The 23,952-nt window shown below is 50.6% G+C and overlaps 1 protein-coding gene across 2 annotated transcripts in view; it reads right to left on the bottom strand.

Moving 5' to 3' along the window:
- NUAK1 (NUAK family kinase 1) overlaps positions 1-23,952 on the bottom strand; it is a 72,756-nt gene that overhangs the window by 8,396 nt on the left and 40,408 nt on the right. For both annotated transcript variants that reach the window (XM_028532487.2, XM_036019519.1), the window contains exons 3-5: positions 14,967-15,118; positions 12,062-12,127; positions 1,693-1,812 (exon numbers count right to left, since the gene is read on the bottom strand). In XM_028532487.2, the coding sequence (XP_028388288.1) occupies positions 1,693-1,812; positions 12,062-12,127; positions 14,967-15,118 (338 nt within the window). The remainder of the gene's footprint in view (positions 1-1,692; positions 1,813-12,061; positions 12,128-14,966; positions 15,119-23,952) is intronic.

Genomic DNA, 23,952 nt, shown 5'->3' on the forward strand with positions numbered 1-23,952 from the left:
CAGGGCAGCTGCGCATTTCCAGTTCAAACCAAGACCCACGGTCCCCACCTACGTGAGAACTCCCTCAAATAGAGCATCTTCTTTGATCCTCGCCACAGTTTTGTGAAAACAGGTAGGGCCTGGAGGACTCTCACCCCCCCGCACTTGACAGATGAGAATACTGAGGCACAAGGACCTCAGTAGTTTCTTGGGGGGGTCCCACCCCAGGGATGGAGGTTAAGGCTGGGATGTGGGGCTTTTTGCTCCTGACCCAGAAGTCAATTCCTTCCTGTATCATCTTCAAATAGAATGGGTGGCGAACCCAAATGTTCACGGGAGCCAGGCAGACAACACCCGTGAACAAAGCACGAGAAAACTGGGGACTACAGCGTGGAGGGCGGGGCCCCGAGACAGACGAAGGAGTCCTTCCGCCCATCCGCACGCACGCAGCCTCCCCTCGGCTAACTGCTGCCTTGCGGTGACTTGGGTCCCGCACTGCTGGGTCCTTCGGGTTTTCCAGAGAAGTCATTAACCAGGCTTTCATGTGAAATCTCCTAGTTATTAAATGTTTGCTTTTTTCCTTTTTCTTTTTCTTTTTAGAAAGACTAATGCAGCCAAATAAAGCATACTTGCTGGCCGGATCACAGGCTGCCAGCTTATAACCTCGGAAACAGATCCTCAAAGATCAAAGAAGTCTTCGTTTCTATGATAAATTTACAGTGTCAGGTTTCTGCAGTTTTGTAAATGGAATCCGATGCCCCTCCCTTACACGCCTACTTCAGAAAGACTTCCTCTTCACTGTAATTGGCAGAGGCTCCTGGCATCCCTCTCTCCAGCTTCCAGCCCTGCCCCCAAACACTCTCAAACAGATAAATATTTGGAAGGAAACATTTCAACCCAGTGAACAGCTGCTATTTAAAGAACACTGAGTGGATGCAATCTCTCTGTAAAGAGAACCGTCTTTTTTAAAAGAAAAGAGTCACTCGCAACTCACCCATTTTCAAAATAACATTTCCACTGAACACATCTTTCCCAGAGGCCCCCCAAAGCCTTGAGCATATAGAGAAATACGTTTCTCGTGAATTAGAAGGTGCAATTAAAATGTAGTTCCTTAGTAGAAAAAAATACAGGCTGTCAAAATTACGTGAAAGAAGGTAGTCACTCCCAGAGGTAGGGAGGTTTTGGTTTGATGTTTGTTTTACGTGCCCTGTTATACTGAGGAAACACTGAAAATCTGTCTAAATCTTGAGACATGACTAAATTATGGGATATTTAGTCATACCATAAAACTTTGTGTCATTATTAAAAACTACACTTTTAATAATGAATTCAAAAATGGCACAGTATAAGGCTAATAAAAGGCAAATTATATATACATATACGAGGACCTCAATTATTTTCTTAAATGCAGAGATTTACACTGGGAAAAAAGTCTTTAAAAAAGTCACAAAAATATTAACTGGTTATCTTTTGTGGGTCGATTACAGGTAAATTTCTTTTCTCTTTTAGGCTTTTCAGGATTTTTCAAATTTTCTCCTGGGTATGCATGTGATGGCTTTTATAATCAAACATAGAAAAGTTTTCTTTGCTTATTTTGGTTTTTTTAAAAAATATCTTCCAGATCCAGCTCTTGCCCTTTGGCCTTTTCTCCCCCTAAGACCCCCCACAGCCTGCCAGACACAGTCCGCCAGACACAGCAGGCACCCCGCTCACCTCAGGCCCTCGGTATGGCCTCCCATTGACAATTTCAGGAGATGCGTAGAGCGGGCTGCCACAGAATGTCTGCAGGAACTTGTCCTTCTGGTACAGGTTGGAAAGCCCAAAGTCAGCAATCTACGAAAACAAGCAAGATCCAGGGAGGTTTGTTAGCATGGCAGTTAGCGTCTGCACCGGCTGAACTCACCCCTGCCCCCCTCGCCCCCACTCCCGCACTGGAGCAGCGGAGAGGCACCCGCTGGGTCTGCCGGCTGAGCCACCCTTTCCTCTCCAGCCCTGGGTCTTCCTAAGAGGACCAGTCACCAGGACCCGGCCGGTGATTCCCAGCTGCGGCCCCTGGCATCCCACACCAGTTCTGCCGCATCTGCACACTGCCTGCTCCATTACTTAAAATTACCCCTTACGGGGCCTCTCCATCTTCAATTTAGACTTCCCTGGGAAACGTCCATGAAATCACAGACTCGGGGTTTCTGATGAACACCGAAGTGCACAACTGTTCATTTGAAAGCGTTCACCGGTGGCCTACCTAAAATCAACCGGCAGCACGGCGGAGTGCATATCGCACTTCGGAAAACCCTTACCTGTGCACCTGACGCCACCACCTTCTGACCCACCCACACTCTGATCGGTCCGCCTTGCAACCCTAGATGAAACGGACATGGGACTCCGGGGTCTGAGTCATCATATTCCATCCAGCTGCATGACATGGCACAGGGCCCTTAGCGACTCTGAGCCTCAGTTTACCCACCAGAAAATGGGAATCCATGGTCCCTATCTTGTTCCAGCTCACAAGATTATTGTGAAAAGGATGAGGAAAACAAATCCATCCAGATGAGACTCTGATGGCAAAAGTGCTTTATAACCTTCAGGCTTTCATGTGCCGTGCAAATGTTTCACCTAATCTTGCTTCTCGTGTATTGCACGCCCTGTGGAGTCCTTCTCTTTCCCTTTAGTCTCTTGAAGTGTTTTAATTATTATCCTTTGTAGCAGCGCTCTCGCCTGTATCTATATGTGTGTGTGTGTACATGTTTTTCCATACATATCACCTATATACATATAATGTGTATAGATTATGTACACATGTATATATGCGCATATATTTGTATATGTTTCTCACCTTGCCTGTTAGATTCCAAGTCCCCTGAGGTAGGTGGCAGGTTCCACATTTTCCCCTCATCTTTGTCTCACCAACTGCTTAGCACCTGCCCTCACCTAAGAAACACTTGTCACTAGAACAGGCATTATATTTTCCAAAGCACAAGATAATTAGTAGATGATACAAAATAATGACCTTGGTTACCACTCACTGAACACCCTCCAAGTATCGAGAACTGCTCTAAGCACTTTACGCCCTCAAATCCAATCCTATCCACAACCCCACTGATACAGCAGTGTGCATGTCCTTCCTGCCACTGAGCTGTTCGCCTAAAACTAGTTAAAATGAAAATGGCGAATTTTGTGTCATGGGTATGTTACGTGTTTTAAAAAACCCATTGAACAGATGAGGAATCTGAGGTTTAGGAAGATGAGGTGGTTCAGCCCAGGCAAGCTAACTAGTAATTGGAAATGTAAACCCCTGTGTCTCTAAAGTCTCCGACCACCGAGCCACTTGCCCCCGGGTGACAGCAAATTTCACTCCACTCTAAGCCTTTCGCTGCAGCCCTGCGAGCTGAGCCACTGCGGGCCGCTGCCAGTCCCCAAGATGATTTCCATGTGGGGCTGTCCACAGGCTGAGTGATTCACCCACTGCCCAGAGAGCAGCCTGGCCTGACCACAAATGCGCCGGAGCTCTGTGTTGAGTGAAACCCCCAGAACAAGCCTATTTTGTAAAAGTCAGCCTTGAATGAATGGAATGTCACTGAAAGTAGCTGGGGAAAAACCACCCTCGGAAAACGCATTCTCGGGGTTCGGATTGCACCTAATTGCCCTGAATTCCACCTTCTTATCAAGGTCCCTGCCTGGCTTGCTTGCAGGAAGTTGGTTGGAAATTCGATGAAGTGTGGCCTGTCAATCAGAAGAGGAATGAACCGGCTGTCACCCTGGGACACACGGAGAAGTCACAGGCTTCGTCCTCTCTGACCGCCGCTGAGGCAGGACCTGCACCAGCATACTGCCCATCCTGTGGAAAACACGTCCCCTCCCCACCCTCCAATGTCTGCGGTGTCTGGGGCGCCTGTGAGCTTCCAAGTACACACACGTGTGCGTGCAGGGCGCCCGCCAGCTCCACACGGAAGCCCCTGCATGCACACGCGCATGCCGGGAGCTCTCCGAGTCTGGGCATCCTTGCTCCCTCTGTAGCCCTTCTCAGAAGCGTGTTTATGTTGTACCCGGTCCCACCCTCACAGACTGATGTTTATCAGCCTCTCCCAGTAAAACTGTCAGGGCCTCTGACAGGAGATTAATAGAAATCTAGACGACTGCCAAGAACGTCAACAGAAAGGCGATATTAATCAACACGTACACGCAAATAGTTCTCAAACCTCAGGCCAGTGCAACGTGGGCTACGGCGCCAGGATTTCGTGCCATGTGGAGTATGGCCACTGGTTATGAAACTTCTCGAAGCCTCAGTGTCCTCATCCGTGCAATGGAGGCAGGAATGGTGTCGACCCCCACAGGGTCATGGTGAAAATTAAATAGCATGAGGTATGTAAAGTGCTTGGGACAGTAGCTGGCACGGGGCTGGAGCTCCAGAAATGTTTGCTTCCCACCTTGAAACCCGCAGAGGTCACTTTAGTAACTTCATAATACTCACCACGACCCTGGTTTTCCATTTAAGGGAATTATATGAGGCTTCTGTTTCAAATAATTACAATTATTCACTTTTTCAAAAGTGAATTGAACTAAGAATATTAAGTAGAATAACACAGGAGATACTAGGGAAAAAAGTAGAAGCCAAGAAGAGAGGGAAAGAAAAGAAATTTGGGAAACCCAGAAAAGCTAAAGCATGGCAAATAATGACTTTAAACATAAAACCACCCAATCCCCACAAGGGGTTCAACCTGAAAGAGCCCTAACAGAAGAGCTAATCCTGCCCCTTGTCTGTAAGGAAAGCACGTGGAGGGCAGAGGACTTCAAAGCATTGCTGAAGGTCACAGGGACAGAACCGATGAGCACCAGGTTCTTCCCGACCTGCGTGCTTTCTCTGGAACAGAACATCAGGTGGGTACGAGAGAGACTCTCCACCAAGGACAAAGCTGGGCTCTGCCTTTAAAGTGGTATTTTGCTGACACACCAGGCACCTTGGGGAAAAGGTAGCTACTTTGCAGAGTGTGTGTGTGTGTGTGTGTGTGTGTGTGTGTGGTGACGGACCGCTCTGCTCTGTCCCCACCCTGGGTTTAGAGCAGCCCGGACTCTGAAAAACACACTAGGACGCCAACACGCGCGCCCTTAACTTTCGGAGCCTTTCTAGAAGTGTGTCCTGCTCGTGTAAACGAGCGTGAGAAAGGTAAACTAGGAAATGATTATTGACACTTCAGAAGAATGAACCTGAGGACAACGTGGCTGAAACCTGAAGACGCCGCGCTAGGGGAAACAAGCCAGGCCCAGCAGGACAATGAGATAATCTCATCTATACACGGTACACAAAGCTGTCAGATCCCGGTAAAATGATGGTTTCCAGGGGCTGGGGGTGGGGAAAGGAGTGGGGAATTGGTTTGAATGGGTGGTACAGGGTTTCAGTGGGGGAAGGCACAACCGTTCCGGCGATGGTTGCACAACGCTGTGAGTGTGCTTAACGCCACTGAGCCATACAGCAAAGAATGGCACACTTCATGGTACGTGTATTTTACCATTTAAAAAATGGATTCACCCCAAATCACATGAACAGTCACTGCGAGATCACCCAATAAAAAAGTACCAGCGTGCCGATGATTAACGCCAGGGAAAGGCTGCTGATGGTCGTGACAAGATAAGCGACAGCCTGACGGTCATGTGCAGTGTCTAAGAGGAAATACAGCCGACTGAACAGATCAGACGTCTAGCAGCCAGGAGAACCTGGGGCTACCCCTGGGCTTAGCACTACTAGGTGGTTGGTGGGACCTGCCAAGTTACTCCATTTCCTCATCTGCAAAGTGGGAACAATAATAGACCCCCACACACACACACATTAAAAGTGTTGTAAGGATCAGAGAACACTCACGTGAAGCCCAAAGTAATCCTGGTCCCAGCAGACTTCATAAATTACGGCTGTTACGACAGTGCTGATACGGTAATCCTTAACATTCTTTGCTGGGCAAGACACAGTTAGAACGGACAGCACCAGGCCACTGAGAGCACCAGGCCACTGCCCACCAAAGAACTGAAGAAACTGTCACGATCCACTTCTGAAATAAGCACGAGAGGCTGCACTGCATGCGGGTCTGAGTTCAAATCCCAGCCTCTACTATCCTCAGCTCTAACCTTAGGTCCATGAGTCAACCCCTCCCTCCTCCACTGAACTCTGAGGACCAGCAGCATGGGCAGGGGCTGGGAGCAGGTCAGTAACAGCATCACAGGCCCCACCCACACCAGGCCTACTGAGTCAGGTTGCGTTTTAACAAGATCCCCAGGGGATTCACCAAACATTAGTCACTCTGAACCTGGGGTTTTTTTCATCTATACAACAGGGGATGATGATAATGTAACCTACTTTGCAGGGCTGATGTATAATCAAATGAATGATAGATGGAGGCCTCACACGGCCTGCAGTAAACGTTAGCAATTACAACTTTCATGTCTCTGAGTCTTGGTTTCCTTGGCTGGAAAACGCAGTGCAATAGCAGCAACCACAGGATGTGGTGAAACCCAAATCAGATTCAATGAGATAATGATAACAACAAAAAAATAATAACAATAGCAGCACCGCTGCAGGCCGGGTGCCATTCTGTGGGCACCACTTACATAAATGTATTAAGTCCTCACAACAACCCTATGAGGAGGAGGGTACCACCGTTATCCCCATTTTGTAAGTGGGGAAACTGAGGCCCAGCGTGGGGACATGCCTGGCCGGAGACGTGGAGGAAGAGCTGTCCTGGCTGCAGAGCTCCCCATAAAGGGGAGTTATTGCTCTCAGGTGGCCCAGGAGGAAACAGCTTTCTGCAGAACTCTTCAGGAAGACAGCAAGCCCGTCAAGGAAGACACACTCCATAGCTCCTTTCCGGCCTTGGAATTAATGGCTGTGACTTTACCCATGACAGTTTCGCTCCTGACTAGCCAGGAAGTGAAGGCAGCGGGTGGAACGGGGTGAGCAGAAGGGAATGGGGTCGGCTTTCATCTTCCAAAGACCCAAGCTCACACGGCCTCTCGAGAGAGACTGGAAATGACCGACGCCACGCAATCTGGGGAAGCTCTTCACTGAGGGCACCGCCGAGAAGCAGGCTCTTGGGAGGCTAAGGAGCAACCGGCCCCAGCTCAAGACACATGGGACCCTGGCATCCCTGTGGCTTGGAGAGTCTCTCCCTGGGACAGCTGGACACAAGCCGCTACAGACAAGGTTAGGCCAACTGAAGCAAGGACCAAAAGGTGTCCTCATGGGATGCTTCCTCGGAATCAGGGCAAATCTGGGTGGGAGCAGTAAAGGGTAGGATTTGTCAGACGCCCGGTCGATGGAGTCCAAGAGCCTTGGCTGTGCAGACACTCCCATCACTCAGTAGCTGCGGGAGCCTCCTCATGCACAGAATGGGAGTAATCAGACCCACCCCGGGGAGACAGTCTAAGAACCAAATGGAAGCAGGCATGTGGGAGGCCTGGCTCTGGGCTTCTAGCAAGGGCTCAATAAAGGTTGCTTTCGTTTCTGGCCTCCTTGCCCTGTTCCTGCACTTGCTGTCCCTTCCCCTTAAAAAAACCCATCACACTCCTTTCTGTTGAACTCCTACCTATCCTTTGAATCCCAGTTCCATCAACACTTCCTCAGCCACGGCTCTCTGGACCGTCTAGCTTAACAGACCCACCACTTCTGCTCAGACTTCCCCAGCACACTACACAAGGCACCAGGAGGCACAGAGCAGGGGTAATCTGTCCCTGCCAAAGAACAAGGACCAGAGAAAGCTTCCTGGAAGAAGACACATTCTAGCTGAGACTCAAAGGACACACAGCCAAAGAGCATTCCAGGCGAAGGGAACCATGTGGGCAAAGGCCAAAACACCCAGAGAAAGCACGGAGGGTTTGAGGAGCTCCAGCCCCACGGACAGGCCTGCTCCGACCACTAGGTAAATAGCACCTCCTGCTCTCTGACGTAGCCCTGCACGGACTTCCTTCGCTGCCAGACAGTCACATCACATACTTCTCTGTTTACTGCGTGTGTCCTGAACTGAAATTCTAAGTCCGTTAGGGCAGGTACCTTATCGTCCTCATTCACCTCTGTATCCCTCTCATGACCCCTGATGGCTGGGGGTTTAACAAGCGCTAGATTCTGAGTTCCAGGAAGACAGGGGCCCGGCTATCGGGTTCACTATGAAATTCCCTGCGTCCAGCACAAGGCCCAGTGCCCAGTAGGAACTTAGTAAACATTTGTGGTTGAATAAATATTGTCCAGAGAAGAGACTCGATTTGCTAAGCGAATAAGAGCAGGAAGGGATGAGTGAATGCAAGCAAGCATGGATATCTATGTACACATGCACACAAATGGACAGACGAACAAATGAATGGATTAGGCCACGCATGAATGCACGTTCTCACATTCGTCCACTCCAGGCCCAGAGGGCCGCTCCTGAGCTGTCTCACTCGGTCTTGTGAAGCTTCCGAGGCTTCGATCTCGCCTGCGCCCCAGCCATTCATAGCTCCTTTTCTCATCCATGGCAGCTGAGCTTCCATTGTCACCGGGGGCGACAGGCCATGTCCCCCGTGGCCCTCCACCCTGAGTCCCGGGAGCTCATCGAACTCTCAGCCGTCTTTGAGGAGGTCAGCTGACCCCGGCGCCTGGACCTCTTCTCATTGTATGGCATTTTTTTTTACAGGAGCAGCCTCCTATGGGAATCGTCGGCATTCCATTCTCCCAGAGAATGGGATGTGAATCTGGCCCGTCTTTATTGATTGCAAATTAACGCTGTACTGGGTGTCTATTTTGGTAGACGTGCTTCGCCGCCGAGTACGGAATGCGGCCCAAGGAAGTACATTGCTCTCATTCTTTCTGCTGACTGACTGTGTGAATATTTTTAGAAGCCACACCCTCTTGCAGTGGCCAGATAAGTAACTCCTAATGCCAGATGTGCTCTTTGCAAATCAACATCAGGCAGGGAAGGGGAACAGAAACAGCTGCAGGGCTCACACCAAACTGCAGGGACGTATGACAAGCTTAAACCAGTAGCATTTTGTTAGGGCTCCCGGGCCAAAGCCCTCCACCCTTGGACTACAGAAGATGCACCCACATTTAAAGACACAAGAGGGGGCTCCAAGAGGCACCTCAATGTTTGCATCCCATTGGTTGGTAATAGGTCACCAGTGTCAGTGGTCCCCCCGGTCCAGACGCTGATGACACGGGTTCTCTCCAACCTGGTGGCCAGTTTGTGGCCCTGTGTCTGTGCCTGCCTGCCTGCCCTGGTCACAAGGGCCCTTTCAGCAAAACGCTGACTCGGGAAGAGCTGAGCACATCCAGCCGGAAGACACATCAACACCAGCTGAAACACATCTTTAAAAACTTTGGACGTGGGTGTGAGATAATGAAAAGAGAAGTTGTCTGGAAGTCAAACACGGGAGTTCTAATCCTGGCTGTCATCCCTTCCCTCCGCATCACACAGCCTCAAGAGCACCTACTGGGGGACGAGCACCGTGCCACAGGCCGGGGAGACAAAGACACAGTGATTTAGTCTAGAGACTGATTCACTGCGCGTGATCCTGGGCACACCACTTAGACTTTCTGGATGAAAACAAGGGGCTGGGAAATGACCCTGGAGGTCCCTTCAAGCTGTAGGATTCTCAAATCCTAGTGGCACCGGCAGGATCACCGCCAGAGGAAGGTCTCCAAGGTTTAGGATGTGTGTGTGTGTTTTTCCTTGATAAATGCCAAAAGTAAAATATCTTCAGGATTAAGAATCCTAAAGAAAAAAGATACGACCAAAACCTTAACTTCTGCAATGAGCTATTTGTCTGCTGTTTCCCTACCAAACGGACAGGGATCCTGGAAGGAAGGACTTGGTCTTGGGGGGGCCGGTAGGTCCCCCAACATCACGGCTCTATTGCTTATGCCAGCGAGCCATTCTCCTGGGCTGCTGCCTATTGTTCCCAGCACAATTGCTTCAGAACTGTAACCATTCTTCTCCACTGGGCAACTCTATGACTCCCTAGGAAGCTATGTGCCTTATCACTTCTGGAACTACATCATGGGAGCGAGAGGTCACACCACTACAGAAACCAATCCCCAAGCGACAGGCTCACATTCCAGGCCTTGTAAAGGCTACATTTAGCTCTGAGAGCTCTGGGGGCAGGTGGAGGGAAGAATCTGCAGACAAAGTTACCAGGCTGAATGACACAAAGCCCTCAGAATGTGTCCCTCAAACCACAACCCAATTCTCTAGCCACGGCCTGACCACCAGGTTCCTTCAATTTCCTCTCCAGCAGCCAGCCATTGAAGCAGGTTCCTTGGACAATACAAGTTCAGCGGTAAGTGCTGTGACTATAGAGTGTCTAAATTCCTCAGATTTGTCATCGACTCCAGGGACTGGGCACAGAGCATGGCACACAGGGACTGCCCGGGAGATACGTACTCCTTGAAACAATGAACAAATCCACAACCATGAGAAATGGGAGCTGGCATCCCTACGGACAAATGAGGACACTGGAGCTTAGACAAGCAATGAGTTCATCCAAAATTAGTAACAAACAGGGCTGCGATTCAAATGCAGGCTACGCAACGTCAAAGTCACTGCTCTTAACCTTGACTCACTGCACAAGGCTCAGCAGTTTATGAACTAAACACAGGGCATCTGACTTACTCCTCAACACAAGACTGCGGGCGTTACCGTCAGCCCATTTTATCGTCAAGGAAATGGGGTGAGGTGACTGCCCAAGGTCAAGGGTAGAATTTTCTCACTCTGCATCTAGTCGCCTTCTCGAAGTGACTTCCTAGCCACTCCGCCAGAATTGGAGGAACCCTGAGATTTCACTTCCTGTTCCTAGAGGAAACTGCTTTGACCAGCTGTGCCCTCCTTATTCTAAGGACTACACAGAAATAGATGACCATGGTCAACCACCTGCAAGAATAAGACGTCACCAGACACAGCTTCCAGGGGCCTCTGCAAGGATGGTGGTGACTAGCGACGTCACCATGATCCGAAATCCAAATGCCAAAGCAGCACATTTCCTTCCGAGCAAGGAAACAGTTTCCCCGCGATGCACCCCCCTCAACTCAGAGCAGCGACAGCAACCACAAAAGAGGACGATGCAAGGTCATTCCCAGGCTTTGTCCAGGGACTGGGGACGAGGCACTCACGTCACCAGCGGCTAATGAGATGGATCCCCTTGGTGCCGGGAGTACTAAGGCCATTTCATAATGAAACCCATGCAGCGCGCTCCATTTATCTTGAAACCATATTTGCTTATTTTGCAGATGTGATCAAAAGGATGTTCGGAGCACTCTGCGGGAGGCCCTTGAACCCTACTGGCCAGGAGAGCTTTCTCCAGCTCCAGCAGCAGCCAGCAATAATACTCTCCATAAAAGTCAACTCCATCACGTGACGGGACACTCTTCCCCAACAGCGAACACCACCATCACTTCAATCAGCTGCCCAGTCCCACGGCAGGTTCTGGGGGTGGGAGGGCTGGGAGGAGGAAGTGGGAGACATGGGTTGGGAGTGACAGAGTGGCAGGGAAAGAGTCCCAGCTCTAAACTAACTTGGGGCCCTGCTGGCAAATTGAGCATAGCAGTTCAAAGTTGAAGCAGTTGAGTTTGTGAGTCAGACAGACATGGGTTCAAACCCCAGCTCCACTACCTACCACTGTGTTACCTTGGGTAAGTTACTTAACTTCTCTGTGCCACCATTTCCCTGCCTGTGAAATGATGATGTGAATAAGAGTCCCTGTCTCATAGGGTTCTTATAAAGATCAAATTTAAACACTATCAAACACAATTTGAAATATGTATGCAAAGTGTTATTGTTATAAGTGTTATTGTTATGGCAATGATTGTAGACCATGAACTTGCTGAGGACAAGGACTGTATTTTAGTCGCCTGATTACGCCAGCATGAAGAAGAATGGCCTGTAGTGAAACACGAGTAAGTGCTTACTGAATTTAATGGTTTGGACTGAGGACTCGAGCCCAGTGACGCTCCCTACCCTCCTGCCAGGGAAGGACACAGCCACCTTATGTCTAGGCTGTAGTCTGGAACAGCACCAGCCCCCACCGGATGCCATCCCCAGGCCCTGCATCTCCACCACTGAGGCGAGAGGTTTACCTTAATATTGCAGTTGTCATCCAGCAGTATATTTTCCAGCTTCAAGTCCCGGTGGACCACACCGTTCTGCAACGAGAAGACAGGCAGGGAACTGAATGGGAGCAGATGGGATGAGAGAGAGGAGGAGGAAGAGGAGGAGGAAGGCGGAGACAGAGCACTGGAAAGTATCTGACAGAGGAAAGAAATGCACCAGCCCGGTGGTCTCCGCCTCCATCCTTCAGGGCTGCTCTCCCTGTCAAGAAGCTCCCGCCAGGGACCAGGGACCGAAGAGCATTAGTCACTCACTGTGTGGTTAAGGGAAAAATGACTGGAATCCATTCTCCCCCAGAGCCTGTAAAACAGCAGGGGGATCCTTTGTCGGAATGTCATTCCACTGTGTGAAAGCAATCTAGTCCCAGGCGGTGGCACACAGTGTCTGTCTGTGATGGGATTCCCAGGCAAGACGCAGTTTTCAAGGCTGGAGACTCAGCATGCAGGGCCCACGGCCCTTGCTTGTCTGTCTGTCCGTCCGTACGTCTGCCTGCCTGCCTCTTCAATGCTGGAAGGAAGCCTGACCCAATCTATTCTGACCCATGGAACCAATCCAGATCTGTTCTGAGGATAATGGAGGTGCTCACATGGGTATTTCCTAAGCAGCCAGGCAGGAAGATTTTAAAAGTCCCCGTCTGCTCAGTGGCACTCAGCGTAGGTGAAGGGTGAAGGTCGGTGAGGCTGGTGAGACCGTAGCCACCGGGCTGACCAAAGCAGGTCACTGCCACACTGGGTGACCTTTGCATTCGGGCCAACTCTGGCAAGGCTGGCAGCTGAGCTGCAGTGACAAGCAGACAGCCAGCTGAAAGGAGAAAGGGAGTCATCAGCCAGTAGGCTGTTGGTGGCTTATCCAGCAGTAACAACTGGCGTGCTTAGCTCTCCGTGAAAACCTAATGGTCTCATACGGGGGCGGGGTGAGCATGGGAAGAGGAGTGGAACTGAAAGAACCAACTATTTTGGGCCGGGCAGATAAATACCAGGGAGATCGTTTTTAACATCATTCAGCACAAAGGACATTTACAGTCGGAGCTGCTCTTTTAAGCAAATGAACTGGCTGGAAAGTCTTTATCTTTCAGTCAAGATTTCCTTAGTTCCAAATCTGCCTGTTTACAGTCAGTTCTTTATCCTTTCCCCTCCCATTGGACAGTTCCTCACATCTCCAAAAGCACGGACGGGAGAGATGGAAAAAAATGTGCATTTCTGCGACTCATCTAATCCAAACCTTCGAGGATGTGTTCTGAACTCAGAAGTGCACAAACCCAGGCTCCTGGAGGAAAACACCAGGTACCTGATTCTGCTTTGTTGGAAATGTTGGGGGTAGTTCGGTTTACACTGTTGCATTCCTGGTTTTTCACAGTAAGATGGAACGAGTCTAATAAAGTCCCATACACCGGGAACCCAAGTATTCAGACACGTCGAATAACAAAAATACGGTCTGCAATAATGTCTGATGGCGCCTGATGATAAAACACAACATGTCATATGATCTGAATCACCACGGTCTTGAGCCGGCAAGGAGAAGTCAAATAACGTTCACGGGGGTTACGGGTTTTAGACCCGAATAATCATTTTCTAATTACTCCCAGAGCCACTAGCAATTCACCAGAACGCCTGATGCACCAGAAGACCCCAGAACACAGCCATTTGTCTGTGGATGCCGACTGGGTTTTAGGTGCCATGTTGGATTCAATCACTGTTGCACTCAAAGTGAATGTTCAAGGTGTGGCCGTTCTGGGGGAAGGGATCAGTAAGAAGATTAAGGACAGTAATGGCTGACCTGTGGCTTGGAATGACCTGGGTACGTCATTTCCTTCTCCAGAGGCTACGGGTGGCTGCACTGTGGCTGTGTTACCAGCATCAGGTGTGTGGCAACAGAAAGTACCTGAGCACATACAACCCAACCTCGGTTCTCGACTGTCCTGGCTCCCAAACACGTTGGTTCTTGACCAAGTGGTTCACAGGAGAAAGGTCTCTGTTGTCTAACAAAACCTCGGGTCTCGATTCCCACCTGACAGCCCTTTCATGCTGATACCTGTATGAACGGCCACGCGTCTCTCAAGCGACAAACAGAGGATATTTGGTTTTCAAACAAATCGCTTCTCGAACAGTGTTCCAGAACGAATTAAGCTCAAGAACTGAGGCTCTACTAGGTAACCCCTGTGGATGTGATCCGTGCGACAAACGGTTCCAAGAGCACAGAAAGGTTCGGAAGCTATGACCCAGTAATTGCATGTCTAGAATTTCTCTTAATTAAATTATTCAAATGAGAGGAGAAGGTTACCGGAAGTTGGAACCAGCCTGAAGGCCCAACCATCACAACAACAACTGCAGAGAATTTTTAGTAACATAGGAAAATGTGTAGATTATACACTAAGTTAAAAAGCAGGACACAAACTATGTAAAAAGCATGCAACATGTTGCTCCTGGAGCACAGACAGGCCATTGGTGGGAAACTGGTGAAATCCCAATGAAATCTGGAGGTTTGTTAATGACAATGTATGAGAGTAGGTACACTCGTACTCTGGCAACTGACTATGCTGAGATGTGACCATTGCGTCAGCTGAGTGAGGGGTATGTGGGACCTCTCTCTACTATCTGGGAAACTGCTATAAATCTAAAATTATTCAAGATACAAAGCTTAAACAAAAAACGAATGGTAAAAGTAGGAGGAAGGAGACAGGAAAAAAACAAAGAAAAACGTCAATAGTAGGTTATCACTAGATTCTGGAATTATGGGTGGCGGTAACTTTCTCCTTTCCATGTTATACATTCTCCGTAAGTTCTACAATGAACAGACATCGCCCTTGTCACGTGACAACAAGGTCACGTGATGCCACGAAAACCATCTGCGGCCACGCTCGGGCCGGGCCGGTACCTTGTGACAATAGTGGACGGCGGAGACGATCTGCCGGAAGAAGTGTCTGGTCTCTCTCTCGCTGAGGCGCCTCCGCTCGCTGATGTAGTCATACAGCTCGCCTTTGCTCGCGTACTCCATGATGATCACAATCTTGTCTTTGTTCTCGAACACTGCGGGGGGACAGCAACGGACAAACACCCTGTTTATCCAGCAAGCTCCCTTATGACTCCCCAGCGGGCGAGAGAGGACAACAGAGATGTCACTGAGCGTGGGGCGGGGCACCCGGCCACCGGCCAGGACCCAAGTGGGGCCGTTCAGCATCACGAGGAGCTGGGCGAGTCTTCCAGCCAGGTGGACAAGTGACATCATCACTATGGTCACTGGACATACCTTTGTCACATTAAGGGAACATGTCTTCGAGGACCCCGCTCCCCTGACCAGGATCATTCTCACCAGCCCCTCCCACCAGACCAGCACCCCTACAGAAGGGATGATGGGTAACAACACACACAACCACCATTTAGTGACCATCTGACACGGGCCAGCTACCCAGACCCCAAGCTACTCTCGCCCAGAGTGGGCAGCTGATCTTGTCCCCTCTTTGTTCAAAACCTTCCAGACTTTCCATCTCACTCAAAATAAAACCCCAGGTTCTGAGTGTGGCCCACCAGGCCCTACGTGACCCTAGGGACGCTTCTGAGCCCTATCACACACCTGTTCCGTGTATTTGTTTATTCCGTCTCCTTCATTAGAACGTCAATGAGGGCTGTTCTAGTTCATTCACTGATGTATCCCCAGCACTCAGCATGCTAGTTGGTGTAGGGGCTCAGTTAATATTTAACAAATGAGTGCACTCAAACCTTCACGGATGCCTTCTGGACAACTACAGTAAACAATTACCTATCACTCAATGCTTCTCACTCCCCAGCCCTGATATTCTCTAGCAGTGAAGTTCACACTCTGCTCCTCGGCATTCCTAAAGCTCCAGGCAGATGCCCAGGGGCCAGGCTGGGGGGTGGGGGGGGGGCCCTGAAGGACAGGCTCTGGGTCCTGGCACTGCCTCAGCCCAAGGGACTCCATAGCTATGTTTCATATTTTGGTCCTTGGAGGTGTCCTTTGAGCAAAGACAAAACAAATAATAGTTGTTTTTGAAATCCATCACCCCTAAGCTATATGCCATAAAACAAACAAAACAAAACAAAACAAAACAAAACAAAAACAAACCTTTGTAGGCTACCCGAGACCCTCCCTGAAGGACCCCTGCATGCCTCCCTCCATCTCATCAGCTTCTACCAATCCCGGGCAGCCCACTGTGCCCACCAAGGCAGGACGGTTTGCTGCTTCTCACCATCTCTCTCCCTCTCTCTCTCTCTCTCTCTCTCTCTCTCTCTCTCTCACACACACACACACACACACACACATACACACTCTACTGTTTCCCACCTCTGTGCTCTTCCCTCCGACTGCTACCTGTCTTTCCTGCCAGGGAAACGCCAGCTCATCAGTCAAGAATGAATTTGAACTCAAACGCGGCCCGACTTTGCCTCCATTCTGCCTCTCACTGTACTGATCAACACCGGCATCATGGGACTTTCAAACTCCGTGACTTTATTTGCCGGTTTACATATCCGGTTCCCCTGCCTGGGCCTTGAGAGGCAAACTCTCAAAGGAGTTTTGGAATGAGACTGCTAAGTAGGATTCCTGCATGTGCCTCTTCCTCACTGTGTGATTTGGGGGATGTTGCTTGCCTTCTCTGGGCCTCAGTTTAGTCAACTGCAAAATGTGCGTTGGGAGAATTTATTGACACTAGGTGTGTTAAATGCTTAGAACGAAGACTGTAGCTGTTACTGTTTGTATCGGTATAATTGGACCCCAGGCCCTACCACTGAAACACACACACACACACACACACACACACTCGCGCACGCGCATACACACACACGAGGACTGAGTTAAACTGGCATGTGCCCAGGCCTGGGTCCCCTGGCCTCCCCCACCTTGTCACTGGCTGCTAGAAGCTCAGGCCCCTCCAGTTCCTTTACGGCTCCTTCAAGTCCAGCCAAACCTCTCTGATAAAATGAAGGGGGGAAGGAGGAGGACAGGGAGGAGGAAGAGAGAGAGAGAACAGCCAGATAAAACTGGCTGCTCCGCGTCTGCTGGCCTCGGTGTACCCTGCGGCTCCGGCCCCTGCCAGGGATTTCAGCCCGGTGTGCACTTTTCATCAACAGTCAACTCTGGACACCGGACAAGCTGCCTCAGGCCGCACGGCCCAGGCTCCCACAAGGACGGTGGTATCCCCCGAAGAGGGCAGAGGGTTTTCTCATTTTAAAAGGAGCAGGGGAGGAACAGAGAAGGAAGGTACTTCCACAAGGAAGGAAACAAGGAGTTCACACCCCAAAAAGCCTGACGCCGAAGACGCAAAGAGGTGGAAGCCGGCGGTCCCCTCGGTGACTGGCAGAAGGTGGGGGTCACCGCCTCCTCCCACGAACCAAAGAACCGCTTAGGCGACGGGCTTCTTCCCTCCCCAGCTGGCTGACTCAGCATGGAGGAGACGGAGACACAGTTCAGTTCACCTCACTTCAGCCTGCCAAAGAGTCACCCAGCAGCTTCCACTGCTAAGTCCTGCTATCCCTCCCTCCAAAATGTACCCCAACCCTGTCCACCTGTCCCGCTTCCCTGGACACCCCTTTACTCCAAGTCCCCATCCTCTCTGATCCCCTGTCTTTCACTCCTGGCCCTCTGCTGGCTGCATTTGGAGGGGCCTGGGGAAGAGTTCCCGGGGCATGTTCCATGGGCCACGTGCCCCATGAGGTACTCTGGAGAGGAAAGGTGTTCCACGGTCAACCAGAGGTAACATGTTTGGAAAATGCTACTACTTGATTGTCTTTAGAGAGTCCAGCTTCTTTAACTCAAGAGTTTTGCAGGTTGATTTGGTAGTTTCCATATTCCTGTCGAAATCCAGAGGAATGACGAGCCAGGAGTCAGCGTGGGAAACACTGGGTGAATGAGATGCTATCTGAGTGACACAATCGGCCCCTCACTGTTGCAGGCGGGCAGCCGGGTCAGAGAAACATCCGAGTGGCCAGGCCTGGCTCTGGATCCCCACCCTCACCCCTCCCATAGGAAGCCACCGGAGGCTCGTGGTCAAGGTTCTGCTTGTAACTCTAGATTAGCTAAAGGCAAACAACAATTCTAGACTCGGAGCACCAGTGATTCACCCAGAAGACCACGTGGCGTCCGTACCGAAGCTTCTTGAGGCCTTCCTAATAAAAGCAGCACTTCTGAAGGTGCACTGTGTGCAAGCACTCCGCTAATAGCCCTCTGCGTGAATTATGTCCTATGGCTTTGGCCCTTCCAGTGTCCCCATTCAACTGATGAGAAAGCCTGGGTGCAGAGAGGTTAATTTATAACTACCATGGCCATGGGCTCTGTATGAGGGAGAGCCAGGCTTGACCCGTGCTCTGATGCATACACACCCCATGCCCTTAGCCACCGGACTAAAATTCACATGCAATAATCCCCCCCCCCGCCCCCCGGAGCCTTAGTCTCTTCATCAGGCAAGCGAGCCGAACAACTCCCTCACACGGTTATGGGACATTCAGTGAGCTCCCGGGCCCAGCGTCCTCAGCACAGTGCCCCGGCCAGTGCTCAATGAACGGACGCTATTCCCATGATTACTTCATCTGCCTCTTAGGCAGCTCCGGCAAAACAAAACCCCAAGGCTTGCCTCGCCACACCAGCATCGCTCTTTAAAACATGTTGCTACCGCGGAACCATAGGACTTTCATGCAGAAAGAACCTTAGAGATCAACTACTATTTTTCCAGAACAGCCCGGGGTTTATAAGGTATGAGAGCAAAGCCTTGGGAATCTGTTCTGAAGAATGACCGGCTTCCGCATCCTGGGCCTGGGGCCCCTTGCCCCACGGTCAGGTCACTATCAGCGAGGCGACAGGACCGCTCCTGGCCATTCTGTGGCACACAGGGCCGCTTCCCTTGGGCACTTTTACAACTGGTTATTTATAAGCCCAGAAATCTTGTCTGTGTTTATGTTATTAGTCACCAAGCAAAAGCTTATTTTCCACCCGTTGGGAAGGGTTTCCTTTCTGAAAAATGAAAGCCTGTGTCTCTTGGCCAGACGGCTTTACCCAGCAGCCTGGTGGCTCCAGCGTGGTAAGGAAAACTATGGCCCTTGACATGCCAGGCCTACCAGGGAAACGAAAGCCCTGAATAGAAGCTTAGCTCAGCCGGAGCGAGCCCACAGCGCTGGGGCCATGTCCATCTGGTGCGGGTCTGGGCTCTCGGCACAACAACAAATGTTTATGAAGCACCCCTGTGTGCATGGCAGTGGGGCGACTAAAGGAAGTCTTCACGAGAGGGAGAAGGGGAGGAGAGGCTGGCCCAGGAGCAGGTGCCAGGGATTAGGAGAAGAAGCAGACCGTAAATGCAACACAGAGGCCCGGAACGCCCACGGGGCGCTCTGCAGAAAAGTCAGACGCACGTGGCCAATAACGATAAACACAGCGAACTAAGAACAGCGTAGCATCAGGCTCCTGGACCTGTGAAGTGGCCCATGGCTCACATCTCCCCAGGAGCCTCCCCAGACACTGACTGCCCCTTCCCTGGAAGCCTTAGTTGTAATAACAAGAGCTGACATTTACTGAGCGATGACTGCATGCCGTGGATTGTCACACTTCATACTGACAGTCCTCTGAGATAGGTATTAAGACAACTCCTGCTTCAGAAAGAAGGAGCCAACACTCAGATGACGAAACAATGTGGCCAGCACCCCGCCAGCACCGCCCATGTCCTCCTCCCATCACTCCCCATCTCCCCAAACACACACATACGCACTCATCCTGAATATCATCAGCATAAGCCAAGAGCATAGATCAGATTGGCATTTCAAGTTTCCTAAAAATGGAATCATGCGGGGCATTGCCTTCTGTGTCTGGCTCGCTCAGTACTGCAGTTGGGAGAATAACCCACACTGTGCGAGGTGGCTGGCCCTCGCGGCTGCGGGGTTCTCTCCGTGCTGCGGACATTATCCGTTCCCCCGCAGATGGACATCGGCGGTGCTTCCAGGCGCGGGCCGTGCCGAGCGGTGTTGCTGAGAACACCCTTATTCACGGCTTTTGATTCTCATCTGCACGCATTTCTGCTGGGCGGACCCTTCCTGGATTTGACCCCAAGTGTGTGTCACCCAAAAGCTTCCACCCTTGCCGCAACGCCCCATCCCCTTCCTCCATCGTCCACTTACTCTCTTTACATAATACTCAGGGAAGGTCCTCCTCCGTTAAAGAGACCCGACATCGCTATCTTTCCTAAAAATGCTCTTTTCACAGCTTGTCCGAAGCATTTATCCGAGCTTTTTTTTGCTGTGTGTTAAAGGGGAGGCAAAGACAGCAGAAGACACGGTGTCTGCCCTCCAGAGTGGCTATCCAGTTGAATACAACTCGAACTTAACAAGTAAACCAAGTGCTCGCCTGTACCATACGGACTTTAAATACCCCGATGATCAGAAAGACGCACACGGTGACTTGAACGGGCCCAAGGAGATTTCCAGAGGAAACAGGCGCGGCGCGGACCCGTGACAAGTGAGAGGGTCCCACCATTGTTCCAGCCTGTCCCCTAATATCCCCAACTCTCCTCCTCTCCTTCTCCTTTCCACAGAAGGGCCTTCTTCACAGACACCAGCTTGAATTATTTTTGTTTTCTGTTTATTTTCCATTTCAAAGGAGAGTGGGGCCGGGTTGCTATAGCAACAGCCACTTCTCCAAATGAATTCTGAATTTCATCAGATGTTCAAGTTTGACAGCCCAGTTCTGCCTTCTGATTTGTCTGGCTTTCGCGACCACATTAATTACCCAACTCCTAACGATTCCCTCCTGTTGCCCTCGGGGTTAGTAACACAACCGTATAACTGAGGAATATGCGTAGTGTAAAAATAATGCCCTGGCCTGGGAGAAAGGCTGATGATGAGTAAGGCGATCTTCGGAGTTTAACTGTCCACCAGCCATCTGACAGCCAAGTCTGGGAGGCCATTTAGGAAGACGATGGGCTTGGGAAGGGAGAGGGTGGGGACCAATGTACAAGATACCCCGTGAAGAGCAGGTTATAGAAATGGAGGATATCTTTCTGGTTTACATGTAACCTCAAGACAGGAAGATTAGTTTGTTGGTTTTAAGCAAAAAAGGACAAGGGCCTAGAGTGGACCAGTCTGAATTCCCTTCATGCCTTTGCCTTCCGTCAACTCCACCTCCCAAATTAGATCCAGGAAGCTGCCATTCCCTCCATGGCATGCCCCCCGCCCCCCGCCCGCCATGTGCAGCATTTTTATTACTTTCTCAAACCCTCAGACAGAAGTGCCAGTCCATTCCTCAGCAGTGCTTTTTCATGAAAGGTCCGTAGAATCCTCACAGAAAACCACTGATTTTTCTCTTCAGAAATGGAGTCTTTTTTTTTTTGCAAGGATTGTCTGCCACCTGATTACGTCATTGAGTCACTACAAGATTCACTCCTTAAGAGTTTCCTCCCAGAACTAAATTCCAAACAGCTCATGGGCGCACGCACAGCTTCACAAAAGGGTCCTCGGATCCCTTCAGTCCAAAAGCCCAGGGCGGTGAGAGAGAAAATGCAACTGAGCTGGCAGCTCCCCCACTGCTGATGAGCGGGTCACAGTAGAGACAATGTCTTTTGTGGCTCGGACCATGAAAGGCTCTTTAGTTCACTCATTGTCTTTTCTTAAACTGAAACTCTTTCTAGATGTTGGTTGGCATGTCCAAGAACCACCACCAACCAGACCACCCACAGCCAGAGTGGACTCACTGAAGCCAGAAGAAATGGTGAGAAAGTGTGTAAGTGTCCTGCAGAAGACAGGGGAGCAGAAGGCTTGCCCAGAGCCGTTCACTCCTGCTAAGACCACCAGTGCTGTCTGGGGGCCCAAGTTCAACTCCTACGAGGACAGAGGCTGGGCATGGCCAGAACAAAGAGGGGAGCCGCATGGGAGCGAGGATCAAAGGTTCCACGCTGGACCAGTCTTCGGACTCCACCCTCTGTCCACAACCACCCCTGGGCTTTGAGGGGATGGGCTCTGTGAACTGTCATCGCACACCCATCAGCCAGGCCCACGGTCTCCCTGACCATTTTCTCCATTGGTCTGTCTCAGCCTTTCTGTCACACATACACACATGCACATGCATATGTACACGTACTCACACACACACGTACTCACACAATCCTGAAAACGAGAGAGCAGTGATCAAAACATCTCAGAGCCACCCCAGAGGGAAGCTAAGGCTCTTTTACTTGATCCAGTGCACTTCTGAAAAAGCATCCTCCCCCAATCCGGGCACTGAAGGGGACAGAAATCCGTCCCTCTGGGATAACAGCCTTAGTCTTCCCCTCCCCACAGAGGGCTTTGCTATAGGGGCTCATCCCGCCCTTGCCACCAGTCAGAGTGGAAAAGCCAGGCCGATGGTTGTCACACCTCTGCTTCTAGCCACCTAATGCTCGACCCGCCATGGAGGGTTCATCTTGTCAACTCTAAATTCCAATCCACCTCATTGGGCAAGATAGAGCCCGACTCCCAGGGCCGGGCTACCTGGGCTCAAGTCCAGGCTCTGCCGTCTACCAGCTGAGGGACCTTAGCAAGTTACTTCACCTTTCTGTGACTCCGTGTCCTCATCTGTTGAAACCAAGACTGTCCTTACTGTAAAGATTATCATAGCACGCAATAGTAAGCATACCTGTGAGTGCTGGTCTGCTAGCCTGCTATTATTCAGCAGCAAGTATTAGTTGAAGAAAGAACAAAAGGAGTCATGCCTGGATTAAATCCAAAATTATCAAGGACAGGTATTGGCGGCATCTGCACCTGAGATTACGGATGTGCCTTTGAGGACTGGGGCAAGATGGGAGAAGGGAGGAGACAGAAACCAATACTCAAAGACAGCAAAGCCTGAGGTGGAAGCAAGCCTAGATCTCTTAACCAGGGTCCACTCCTCAGTCCCCAGTGGTGATCCGAAGCATGGGTCTCCCAGACCCGTACCTACCGGAGGAACCTTCTGTTAGAAAACAGGGTGGTGGGTGGGACCTCGCCCACACTCTGGGAGCCTCCCTAAATGCACGCTGCTGACTGCCTGGTGCAAATCCACAGAGCTGTCCCAGTTAATTCCCAGAGACCCTCTATTAAATGACAACGTGGTTCCATTTCTTTTCCCTTTAAAAATTAGCTGCAAGTCCACGTGGTATTATTTGAGGCACTAGGAAATACTGAATTCCAGGAAACCCACGAGGGTGAGGCAGGGCGACCAGGGAGCAGCATTCGTTTTTAGTTGTTTAATTTCTAATCTCCAGCCTTCAGGGGGGAAAAAATGGCTTGGGTGTAATCAAAAGAAAACAATGAAAATCATGTGCTTGAAGGTCAAAGAGCTAACTTCATAGGAAACTCACTAGAAACGTGGCTGGACAGACTCACAGCCCAAGAGCTGGTCCACGCGACTGAACGTGAAGACGGCGCTCTGGCGCTGTGTTATGGACGGGGGCGAGTCCTTCCCTTGGATGCAGTCCGCCGAGTCTTCATGTGGAACTTGGGAATCTGGCAGCAGAGGCAGCGCGCTAAAAGGCGCAGCAATTTGCCATGGGTTCAAAAGAGTAAACACAAGCATAATACGCCCCTTTGCCAAGTTCAACAAACTGCTTCATGGGGCTCTGAGTCCCTGATGAGGGCAGCAACCCAGCGGCTCAGTAAGTAAACCCAAGCCCAGAGGTATCGCTCGCTGCTCACCGGTGACTGAGGCCAGACGCCAGACACAAGCTCTTCTCTGGCGTTCGCTGATGACAAATGATCAGACCAAGGCGAGTGTCTACCGCCGGGCTCTCATTTCCCCTTAGTTGCAGGATTAAGCCTGTATTTCTCACCCTGGTCAATTAAATCTAAATCCCTGGGGAGAGGCAGAGGCATCGGCAATGTTATAAACACCCCATGGGAGTCTGGTGTGTGCCCAG

The sequence above is a fragment of the Phyllostomus discolor genome, chromosome 2 (assembly GCF_004126475.2).
Source record: "Phyllostomus discolor isolate MPI-MPIP mPhyDis1 chromosome 2, mPhyDis1.pri.v3, whole genome shotgun sequence".
In the NCBI taxonomy this organism is placed as follows: Eukaryota; Metazoa; Chordata; class Mammalia; order Chiroptera; family Phyllostomidae; genus Phyllostomus; species Phyllostomus discolor.